The sequence below is a fragment of the Tympanuchus pallidicinctus genome, unplaced genomic scaffold, assembly GCF_026119805.1.
Source record: "Tympanuchus pallidicinctus isolate F22 unplaced genomic scaffold, pur_lepc_1.0 scaffold7, whole genome shotgun sequence".
NCBI classification, from domain to species: Eukaryota; Metazoa; Chordata; class Aves; order Galliformes; family Phasianidae; genus Tympanuchus; species Tympanuchus pallidicinctus.
Genome location: NW_026294791.1, coordinates 18,018,937 through 18,031,689, shown reverse-complemented (window position 1 = coordinate 18,031,689; position 12,753 = coordinate 18,018,937). Strand labels below are relative to the sequence as shown.

The following is a 12,753-nucleotide window of genomic DNA, read 5'->3' as shown; positions in this document are numbered from 1 at the left end:
GATTTCCCAAAGCCTAAACACATCATAATTCCTTCTGCAAAGACAAGTTTTTAATTATTACATTACCTTTCTCATAAAGCTCCTCCATTGCTCTCCAGGTTTCAGCTCGAACCTCCTGATTGCTTTTACCTGGAAAATGAGTATCCGGCCAGTGTATCAAATAAAGATCTGGAAAAGAAATGGTATCGAAGTCTTCAAAAAATGCCAAATCACGTGAAGCAGCACTTTCCCTCCACAGAGGCCTCTAACATACTATTATCAAAACACAACTCCATGATCATTACCAAATACATCCACTCAGTTTTAATAAATTAAATCCTATAAGAATTTATTAGTAAGAAAAGGTGGCCGAAGTTGCACTTTTGCTTCAGGCTCAGGTTACTGTAACTAGAATTTCATGGTCATGTTAGCATAAGCTTTCAACATATAACAGGTCCCATTTAAATTAAAGGGATTTTGGTCATTAGTTTATTAAGACTTGACTACCACTGCAGTGCTACAAGTCTTGAAGTTCAGAGAAGGTAACGTTGCTCAGCACGCAATGTTGGCATCATTCTATGACACTTCTTGTAATTTGGGCTTTTTTTTTTTACAATAAAAAATACTTTGCAATTAGAAACATACACATTCAGGACTAGAAAGCATCTATGGATCACAAAATATAGCCCTTCTGACTGCAAGAAGAGTTCGTTGAAGTGGGGAAATGGTACCTTATCTCTGATACACAGGGTAAAATAGTCTTTCTGCCAGTCATGCACTAACCACCACAGCACAGCTAGCCGTGGAAGAATAGCAGAATATAGCTATAAGATACAGAACTGCCACTGTATTTGAGTAAACTAAGCATAGCTATTTTAAACGAGAATCTGTGTACTTCCAATGCGTGTCAGAAAACTTTCCATAACACCTCTGGAGCGATAAGAGCAATAAGCACCTCACAAACCAAACTCTACCATTTCACCTTCGTTCATACACACATTCACACCTGCACCCACATATTTTCATTTGCTGAAGGTATTTCTTCCTCTGGGGGACTACATGAACAGAAAACCTTCTAATTTCAGAGGCAAGAAATGAGTTTATAATAATAATCAAAACAGCTTAATATTAGTCAAGAATTGTATAGCTATCAGTGGCCGTTTTTAGGAACAGACTACATTTTTTATCTGCTGAGAATGACACGGACATAGACTTTGCTTTTTTGTAGAGGGACAAAGAAATACTCTGAGGTCTCTTACAACCATATTCTTAATAAACCTAACTCAAAATTGTAAGTAATGATTCATGCTATCAGGATGCACTTAAGAAAATCACAACTGACTGCTATATTTACCAGCTTTTTAAAGCATGCTTTACAGACAATCAAGTTATGGTGGTGCAGTACTAATTGAGGACCTAAAGTTCAAATGTCAAAACACAGCTGCAGGAAAACTAACCTTCACACGAGAACAACTTTCACACATTTAAAACAGAGTAGTTTATGACTACTTAGTGGTTGTGGCACCTACAGATAACACAATTTCTATTAATTCAGAAGTAAAGGGACTTTTCACATTTAAAGGGCACAGAAATTAAAGTCTACGATTCTATTCAAATTGCTAACATTACGTATATGTATATATAGTGATCAGCATGAAGCAGCCTCCAAAACATTCTGTATCAATTCATGATCTGAATTGGGTGTATTATCATCACTGGGATGCAAGAAATTATCAAGACGTGGTACACCAAGTGTGCTGATACAACCAAGATAAGTCCAGTTCCAGCTGTGCATCTGGGATAGGTTAAATTTGGTTGGATCTGACAGAATCAGAACAGGCAGAAGGAAAAAAATTGTTTATGAACTCAGTTACCCACAAATCACATTCAAGAAGTTACTTTGAAGGTTTGATCTAAATCCCAAGGAATGTATTCTGCTGCTGCCAAACCCATAAGATTTGCTGCCATTTCTTACTGGTTTACAATGACTGCTAGTTGGAGTACCACATTTAGAAAACAGAAGAAGAATCTCTGTTATAACCAGTGCCCACAAATTAAAAAAAATATATCCAGTTTCTCATGGATATTTAATCTACTGATTCAAACAAAAACCCTGGAACACTGCTTTCCTAATACCATTTGCCCAAAAGCACCTATGAGAGAAGTTTTGTAACAGTATTGACATGGAATAATTTCTCTTAAAAAGCAGTGACTGCCTCCTATCAGTTTCACAGATTTATCCATTAGCATTATATTACTTTTTGGTGTGGCTACATGGACCCTCAAGGACACGAGTGGAGCTTTCCTTGGGACAAAGACCTTCACTGCACAGTTGGCTGCCAGGCTCCTATAGATCTGTAGCTCTGAAGGTCTGCAAATAAAGGTGCAACTTCACATTATGTTACTTAGAATCTTACAAGATATATGAATCAAGTATTCCTATGGAAATACTGTGAATATGCATGTATTTGGTTAACATATGATGAAATCAGGAAATCTAGAGCAATACTCTGCTCTGCTTTCCATGCTTTACTTCAAGAAAAACTGCTGGCTTTAACAGATGCTTGAAACTAAATAATTTACTTTCCTAAACAAGCCTAGACATAAATAGCCCTGCTATTACTACAACTTTTCTTGAACAAAAAGAGAGCAAGGGTATCTAAGTTTAGGTCCACAAGCTTATAACTGTATTTTCCAACTAGTTTTCTGCATTTTTTCTGTAAGTCTCAAAACGTTCAACAAAAAGCTCTCGGCTTTCTTAAATCACTTGAAATGTTCACGTTTCAACATATTGCTACTTTCTGCTTGAAAATCCCTCCAACAGTACTTTCCACTGGGTCTTTTCAGACAGGAGAAACACAGAACCTAAAGCAGGATGCTTTTTACAAAACCATGAAACACATTGTGAATTTTACCTCCTTTCAGGGTCTACTTCACCAGCACGTGTAGCACAGAACATAGAAACTCAGTTGCACCTCTTTCACACAACCACAGAATAATTATTACGCAGCCTTTTCTGTCTTCCCATCCTTCTTGTAAAGGTCACCATCCTCACTGACAGATCCATGAATTTCACATGAAATATTCCCTAACACATCACAGTTTATAAATTGTTAAGTTCAAACAAACTTAGTATTAATTTAGCTCACTATTTCTGACTAATTGGTCAGTCAGGAAGAGCTTTATAAATTACTGAAACATTAGCAGAAGAAAGGAAAGGAAGAAAAGGAGAGAAAATAGACAAGTGGGAACAGAAAATGAAGAGTACTGAACAGTGGGGCACATTGTGCAGGCACCTGTAATAACTCTTAAATTTGTCTCAATAATGTGAGCAAAAGACGTCTCAGAGCCAAACACAGAATGAAGTTCTGTTTATTCCAGACAAAGGATTCTCTCATTTGACAACAATATTAGTGCAATTCTTGCTCCCACATTTTTGTCCCTTCAATTCCTGCTGAACCATGGAAGCCACGTCTAAAGTGAGATTTTCCATGAGCACAGACTTTAATCAGTCTACTTACTACCTGAGAAAATAAAAGCAAATTAGAGTACCGAGAGAAATCACTGAGAAAGATTTCCTGGAAGTGAGTCAAGTTTTCCTCTCATTGGCATTCAGCACCAGTGCCACAGCAAGCAGAGGAAAAAAGAAAGCAAACAAAACAAGTAGAAAGAAGAGAGAAAGAAACATGCTATTTCTTAATTTTGAGGACAGAGCTAAGGATTGGAACACTGATCATGAAAATCCTCTTGTAGTAACTTCTATTTGCACAAGACTGAGATAGAGATATTAATTCATTCTGCTTTATTCTGTGGTTGTGCAGGAAGCTCAGGAATACATTTCCACAAGGAATAGAGCCAAAAATATGCATTTTTGTTTCCCTATTAAAAAAATATTGCCAAGTCTGTGAATTCGTGTTCTTCCACAGGTTTGTGGTGTTTTCAGCAAAAAAATATAGCTCTAATTTATTTAGTGAATACTCAAATTAACAATGAAATGTACTCTTACAAAAAAAAAAAAAAAAAAAAAATAAAAAATGTACCTTTTTCCATTTTAAAAGATGTGCAACAAGGAAAAATTCTGTACTCTCAGTTACATGTACATAAATTTCCTCAAGAACAGAAGAAATCTGTGAATGTGTAAATTAGGGCAGAGTTTGGCTCTTACAATCTATCTGCAACATAACATTCTTTCCAGAACTCATTTATCTTTCTCATCTCTACTCACATGGCAGGTATAGCAAATAAGCTATATGAAAAATGCATACCAAGATATTCAACACCAAGCCTTTCACATGACTCCAAGCAGGCTTTTTTTGTGTTTTCATAGCCATAATCACTGTGCCACAGTTTGGTAGTTATCCAGAGGTCCTCCCGCTTCACACCACTTTCTTTGATAGCTTTTTGGAGGAGAGATTCACAGCCATATCTTTTTGCTGTGTCAATATGACGAATGCCGCACTGCCGTAATGCATGGACCACAGCATCATGGGAATAGCCACCTTGATGGGAAGTACCTAAAGGAAGTCAGAAGTGAAAGGTGAGCAACATATTTCATACATTATTTTGTTTTATAAGCATTGCCTCAGAATGTTGTTACTGAATTGCCACTTCACAACAGTAAAGAAATGGGAACTGATGAGCAGCGTGCCATACAGATCTCTAGGATGGGAAAACACATAAGATGCTACAATGCTGATGCTGGTCAGAAGTAACCCCAACAGAATCAAAGATGAACAGTAAAGAAGTGGGGTCATGGATGAGGATGAAGACCATAAAAGAAAACAGACACATAAAAGAAAAGAAAAGACCATAAAAGAAAATCCATATGTGACATTTAGTTTTCAAACAGGAGCACAAGATTTTCAGATAAAAATATTAACAATTTGAAAATTATATATATAACTTGAAAACAACTCACTCTGCAAAAAGCATACCCTGAAACATTTACTCTGTTGATCTCCTTGAAGCTCCTCCTGGTAGCTTCAAGATATTACTGCACTGTACAACCCCAGGCTGGGCCAAACCACAGGTGCAATTCACATAATGTCAAACTCAGAAATACCCAAAACAACGCAATCTTACACAAGAGTTAGAGATGGCTATACAGGGAGTCTTGGTAACAAAGTACTGTAACTCTCATTGCGTAGATATTCACTGGATGTACAAAAAAGTGTATTTCACTTGTCAAGGGGACGGAAGGAGGAGGAGACTTGGCAGGAAAAGCAGTCAGCAGGAGGACTGCCAGATAAAGAATTGGTTGAGAGCATAGAGGATGGTATTTCTCCTTACCCTTTCCTGTTAGTTGTTTTTTTTTTTGCCATGAGCCCCTCACCCACTCACCTCTACTCAGACTTCTCACAAACAGTATTTTCTACAGTTTGCTTGAGGAAATGCTCAGTCAGCCTAAGTCACTGACTAAAGCAAGCTTCTAAGATGATGACTTGTATTTAAAGGCCCAAATTCCAGAAGCAGCAATAAGCGTGCAGATGGTTATGGCATTAACTTCAGGAGGGCCCTGTGCAGTTGTGATGGATAACAGCACCAAGCTCTTGAGCCTCTGCTGAATTTAATACATACAGGAATCCAGGTCAAAGAAAATAAAGTGAAATTTGTCTCCAGCTGTTAATTTGCTCCTTCACTCCACACATAGCATTTATTTCTAGATTAAGCACATCATGAAATTATTAAGCGTGTAAGTCCAACCAAATCAGAAAGAGTAGAGAAACAACTATCTTACGCTCATCCTTAGAATTTTCCATGCCTGGACTGGAGGGAGGATGCCCATAGTAATGTGTGCGACTTCCTCGCACACATTGTGACAATGCAGGCAAGAACAAGCACTTACTTATATTTTATTTATATAAAACAAGCCAAGTCTCCTAAATGCTTATTATTTTTTAAATTCCCGATCTTATAAGTCAAGTCTATGTTATTTCTATAATTTGCTCACCGCTGGTAGAACACTTAAGATATAATAAAAGTGCATCCAGAGGAGGGCCACAAAGACAACTGGAACACCTCTCTTATGAAGACAGGCTGAGGGAGCTGGGCTTGTTTAGCTAAGAGAAGGCTATGGGGAAACCTCACTGGGGCTTTCAGAACTTAAAGGGAGCTTACAAGCAGAAGGGGGGACCAACTTTCTACCTGATCTGATGGACAAGGACAAATGTCTTTTAACTAGAAGAGATTTAAGTTAGATTTTTGGAGGAAATTCTTTACTCAGAGAGCGGTGAGGCCTTGGCACAGACTGCCCAGAGAAGCTTGGATGTTCCACCCCTGGAGGCATTTAAGGCCAGGTTGGATGGGGCTCTGGGCAGCCTGACCTAACTGCTGGCAACCCCACCCATGTCAGGGGATTGATCTTTAAGGTCCCTTCCAACCCAAGCCATTCTATGGTAATATGATCTAATCTGGCACACAAAGACTTAGAGAATCATGATATTCTACTCACAACAGGACAATCCCTGGTTCATACTTGATTACTAAACTTAGAGTACTGGATTCTTCACTGATTTCAGAGTGATAAAACAATGCTACTATATTCCTACAATTTTGACGTGCTCAATTTTAAACAAAGTTTAAGTGTTTTAAAAGACAAAACTTTAAAGCTCTTTTCTCCAGTCACTGACAGACACTGCAACTGGTTCAATTTCTGCATCATCTAGCAATCATTTCTCTGTAACTTGTTTTACACCAAAAAGCATAAGTTAAATTGCACTTCCAAAACTGCTATTTCAAACTCTTAATAAGTGGTTTTAGATTAAAGCAATGCTAATCTATATGCACGTTCTATACATGTAATTTTTTCAATATTCAGATACTAAAGGAATTTTATTGAAAAATTATACAACTAGAATTTTAAAAAATTACTACACTTTTACATAAAAATCCCTTATAATAAGCTGGTATTAGTGCCAAATAAATTAGGTTGTAATTATTATGCCTGTTTCTGGCTGAATGGACTTCTCCAAGCACAGAATGAATGGAGTTCATTTAGAGGTCTGGCAAATGGACTCAGTCTCTTTTCATGCATAATAGATTTCAGCAAGAACATTGAGGACAGTTTTGTTGGCTTTTTTTTTTTTTTTTTTTTTTTAAAACATTAACCCTTTTAAGGTAAGGGGAGAGAACAGGAAAGAAGGGGAAAGGAGAATATATCTGTTATTGTTCCCCATTCCATGATGCATACTTGCTTCAAGGAAAATAAAGTAACAAAGATTCACTTGAGGAAACGATCCCAACTGCTACACCTGCAACAGTTCCAATTCACTACATAAATCAATGTGTAATAGTTTTCATTTAATTTTTTCCTCAAAAAGGAATCAGAACCTACTTTCCCTCTCACTTTCTGGAAGAACATGTCTTCACACTCTCTGAGAAATATGAAGATATTATTTATCTAAACATATTACAAACTTCCTCTGATATAAGTAATCACTGCTACTTGAAATCAGCAGAACCACTTAATTTAGGAGAGTCCATATTAATGAAACTACAGGCTGAATAGAGATCATTTCCCTAACATCATTTTGCAGTACTAAATTAAAACCCAGCTGACAAACAGAACACCTAGAAAACATCCATTCTTCCGTACTTTTTTTTTTTAAATCTTTAAGTAGACATTTCAGAAAAAGAATCTAAAAAAAAATATATCATTTTATCAATGTTTACGTACTCGTTGTATGCATATGGTGTTGTCTACTATAATGAGCTTGAAATAAGCTTAGTCTATTAATTTTATTTCTATCATTCCGACATTACATAATAATCGGGTCACAATCTCTGTTGATGTGATATAATAAATTCATTCAAGTTTTTGCTATCAGTACATTACTAACTTCTGATGATAAAACATAAAGCATTACTTATATGTGCGGCCAATGAACATACAGCACATTTCAAGGTTCACTGCTCATCCATTCACAGAACCGCACGCCCGTTCCACAGACTGGCTCACGGACAGGCAGTCCTTCCTCATCATCACTGCTTAATGCTATTGAAAGAGGCAGCCACAGTCTTCCCTCCTTGTCTTTCACCTACTTCTGTATTCATATGACCCCTGACAAACTGATTCAAACTGTTGAACAGACAAAAAGAAAACGTTCACTTTATGATCGCCAAGGGAGCTGAACACCTTCCAGAGGAAGAACCAGAACAAAATTTCAAGAGATGGGGAGAAAAACTGAGCAAGTAAAACTCCTCTTGAGCAGCAGTAGCTAAGTTATTAGATATACTTTTTTTTTAAAGCTTTTAGATAAACATTTCACTACTTTTTTAAGAGTAGTATTCAAGCCAGCCACAAAATAATCTGAAAGTCTTTCTCTGTGAACTTGTCTCCTCAACGAACACATTATACTGTGATAAACACAAGTTTATCCAAACCATGTCTATGCAAGGGCACAGCTGTATAAAAGCTGCAGAAGTAACTGCATGTTGTGACGTTACAACCCTAAAGGCCCAGTGTAGTGCTGTAACTCTGACCAACAGGTGCTGCTGCATATGGTTTTGTGTGAATACGGTGCAAGAGGAGCTGGAGCAGTTGAAGCATGTGTCAAAGAGAAGTACACAAGCGTCATCTTCAGCTCTGCAATTCTGCTCAGGCACCAAGGAGCAGACTACAAGAACACAGCCTGGCCACGGTGTAAGAGTAGTAGAGAGCCGTAACACATTTATTGTGTGTGCAGGGAAAGGGAAGCCAGAATTGCTTGTTTTCGCTCTTCCTGAGAGGAAGGAAGAAATGGCAGTGAGCCATTGTTGACAGAAGTACTGCGTCCCTTCCACCCCACAGAGGGTCTGGCTGTGAAGGAAATTCAGATCACCTACTGCTAAACTGAGCTACTTCTCTGATCACTGACACACTATTCATCTAGCCAGAACTTCAGAAAAGGAGTTACAACAGCAGTTTTGCATACTTCCAACATTAAGCACATGAGCTTTGCAAGCTGCCCCTATTTTCACTGGGATACTGTGGCTCTGAAATCACCACTACACAGAAGTAAAAAATATCATTCAGAAAAGGATTTTTTTGCCTCTGCATGAATAAAGATATTTCCGATGAAAAATGCCAACTATTTCAATCATGCAGCTGTCATACACAAGTATTCTTATCATTGAGAACTTCTCAACTAAATTTTTATGGAAGGACAAATCAAAAACCTAACCTACACATTTGAAAGGCAGACTCTGAATGTGTAATTCATGTACAAATTTCATAAGCAGAGCAGCAGCACACATTTAAATGCCTTTCCAGACAGACTGCCAAATCTTGAAGCCTTTTCTTTCACTCCACACTTTCCCACCACCGTGAGAACTATTTCTCATTAACAACCAAATTGGTTTCAGATGCTCTGCTATAAGATGTTACCTTAGAAACCGTTTGGTAAAAGACTGTGGCTTCCTTCCATAGAAATCTCAAGCAGTGAAAAGACAGATTTTCTGGCATAAATCAAATCCAATTTCTAGGGTTCACTAAACCTTTTCTCCTCAGAATAACGTTTTGTGACTAGATCTTAGCAGTTAATAGTGCACGAAGAACTGCTGGTGTGAACCAGTTTTAAATGATTTTCATTCTCCCTCCTTTGTTAGCCCAACTGAAATTACTTCCAGTACTTATACCTTGATGGAATCTTCAGTTTCATAACTAATAAGGATGATACGTGCTACATATGGCAAATACAGAGACTGACTACAAATATTCACGTTAATTTCTCCCTTTTTAAAGCATTTTCCTAAACTACTGTCTGATAAAGATTGCATGAGCTGACTGACAACACCAGACGTTTGGAAATACTTCACAATAAGTGACAGATTGGTGATGGTATTTTCCTTCTTCAAACTACTTCCACAAAGAAAAAAATGATCAAAAGGAAAAAAAGACGCAAATATTAAGTCCATACTCTGTTCCTGAGTTGAACATTACCATACTCTTTCCCGCTATACTTATAGTTTTCCATATAATTTACAATAAGCATAATTAGCATATAATGAAGCACAGGGATAATAAAACTAAAAACTGTAATTAACCATCTGGTTAATAATTCAAAACCACAAAATCTCATAAATATGATAGAAAAAAAAAACTATGAAGAGAACTGTAATTTATAGTTATCTATAGCTTACAACATAAAGTGGATGTAAATCAACTCATTACTGTAGCACCCTAATTGATGCCTAATTTTAACATCATAATAGTGCCCTTCATACCTACCAAACTGCTCAGTGAATAAAGCACAACTGTGATCCATGGCAAGATCCCACTGCTGCGAAATGAGGACACTGACAGGTCTGAGTCTAGCAGTGTCCCACTGATATCTGAGGGCATTCATGAGATTGAAGGGCAGCAGCAACACAGTTATCTGAACTAAAAAGTACGTAAACTTAAACAGAACAATAAAGAATATTTCTAATCAAATGCTTTTTATTCTTATCACGTAAGAATTTTAACTGCCTTTTCACAAAGTTCCCAAGGCAAACGACATTTCTGATAGCCCCTCCTCTCACATTGCACACTGGATCTTAGGCCAGTGTGTGTAAGAATGCAAAGCACACCCATTCAGGAACAAAGGTATGGAACCGAGCTTAAGCTATAGAACTGGCATGAAGCCACAGTGGTAGTGCCCCCCTTTCTCTCCTCTCTGCACCTGGCAATGAGGATTTTGCATCTCCATGCACAGCAGGTACTTCATGTAAACATGAAAGGACTGAAGACAGCTTAGGAACCAGTCTCTGCCTCCACCCACTTGGAAGCATGAGGGACTACTACACTTAGGTTACAGCAGCATGCGACTTCACCACTCAGTGCTGCCAGGACTGTGGATGCTAAGGAGCTCCAGCAAAGAAAATATCTGTGGTAGATAAACTCTGCTATATGAAGGCTGAAAGACAAAAACTGGGCTTTTTTTTTTTTTTCCCAATAAGGTTTTGTATCATTCTTCTACGTTACAGGAACACGGCGAAAGGTAAAAATTTAACACTGCTGGAGCTCATTTCTCTCTTCATTTCATCCAGGCTGCAAATAATTTGCTCATCTAATGAGCAATTAAAAATATAAGATTTAAAAGTACAACCATTAGGGCCTCCTACATTTTATTTACAACATCTTCCCACAGAAAACCAGCCTTGGGATTGTGGCTCCATTGACTCTCAAGAATCTGTATAGTTCATTGTTGAAATGTGGGCCTTCATTACAGTAATTATTGGCACTACAATGCACTTAATTAACATTTAGGCCATCCCTTTCTTTGGCATCACGTGCACATCTGTAAGACCAACATTTGTCACAAAGTGACAGCCAGTAGGTTTCACCAAGTTAGAAGAGGCCACATTTTTCTCCGTACTGTCTACAAACATCCACCCACATGGAATACGGCCACATTTTGTACAAATGAGAGAAGTTAAATATATGGAGGCCCTCAAAGCTCAAGTACAGCTTCTCAGAGTCAGACTTTCTGAAACCATACATGAATTGAGACAGAAAGATTTATAGATGTGGCATTTTGTTCATCACAAGAGGCTATTAAGGAAACTCGGTAACCATGGCTGAGAAGTTAATTCCTGACAGAATTAGAAAAGAAGAGGAAAAAAAAAGGTTGAAGCACAAAACAAAGGGAAGAAATAAACAGCCAATTCTTATTACGGAGTAAGATTAATACAGAGGAGTGCCATAGGTCTTGGTACCAGGACCACTGTTCCATAAATTTTCTGAAGCTGAGGAAAAAAGAGCCACAAAAAAAGAAAAGCAGTAAGAGTGGAGAACCAGAAGAGAAGGCTTGATTCTGTTGCCATTAAACTGAAAAGCAAAAGCACAATCTCATTTGATTCCAGTCCCAACTGGGTCTTTTTTTTTATCTACAGTTAAGATTAACAGTGACTATGAGCAACTTTATGGTTAATAATCAAGAAGCAAATAACTGCATTAGCAGTGTATAATGGAAGGAAATGTTAAAATGCTTCTACTCAGCATTACAATTCAGGTTACATGTAGCATTTCGAGGAAAAAAAGACAACAAAGAAACTTGAGGTAATGAAAGTGGAGTAATGGGATTTTTCTCCAGGAAAACAAGCAAACACCACCAACACAGCAAAAACAATCACCTCTCCTGGAAAAAACTGAGAATAATACTAATTCAATAAGTTTTGTATGGTTGTGATGCAAATAATGCAAACACTTAAACACTGCAATCAGCAAAGGAAGCAAAAACTCAGTTACAATTCATTGTAGATAAAGCTACAAGATGAACATCAGGAATCTCATATATGGAACATCTTGAATTCAGGACAGGAGAGATGCTTCCCCTTGACTATGAAGGGACCACATGTGTGTGCGTCTGTGCATATTATTCTCCTGAGTTGGTACAACAGAGAGATAAATGCAGTAAAAAAGCAATTAAAGCAAGTTAGTAGTGCTATAAATTAACTCACGCCACATTATTCATTAGGACTCTTTTTCACTCTCTCTATCAGGCTTTGGCTGTTTGACTGTAAGCTGCTCAGAGCCACACCTGCCTGCTTTCCCAGTCGCAGCGCCTCGCATAATGGCAGCACCCATTACTGAATTCTGTAACAAACACTGCTGCGAGTAATAAAACACAGGCTGTGTGGCATGAGTAAGGCACAACACGTACAAAAACATGGTTCTCATTATTTAGGGTTTTTTTCCCTGAAGCCTCTTCCCATACAAAACTGTAATTCATTTTATACCTTGATAGGAGATCACGAGGTTATCTTTTTTTCCATCTCATCAAGTTGTAATTAATTCTAGCTTCTTCAAGGATT

General features: G+C 37.7%; 1 protein-coding gene across 3 annotated transcripts in view; it reads right to left on the bottom strand.

The window, feature by feature from the left end:
* Positions 1-12,753, bottom strand: part of LOC128072123 (uncharacterized oxidoreductase ZK1290.5-like) — a 44,762-nt gene that overhangs the window by 28,325 nt on the left and 3,684 nt on the right. For all 3 annotated transcript variants that reach the window (XR_008202135.1, XM_052665606.1, XM_052665605.1), the window contains exons 2-3: positions 4,245-4,493; positions 67-168 (exon numbers count right to left, since the gene is read on the bottom strand). Coding sequence is in view for 2 of the 3 variants with exons in the window: in XM_052665606.1 (XP_052521566.1) it covers positions 67-168; positions 4,245-4,493 (351 nt within the window). In the remaining variant the exon portion in view is untranslated. The remainder of the gene's footprint in view (positions 1-66; positions 169-4,244; positions 4,494-12,753) is intronic.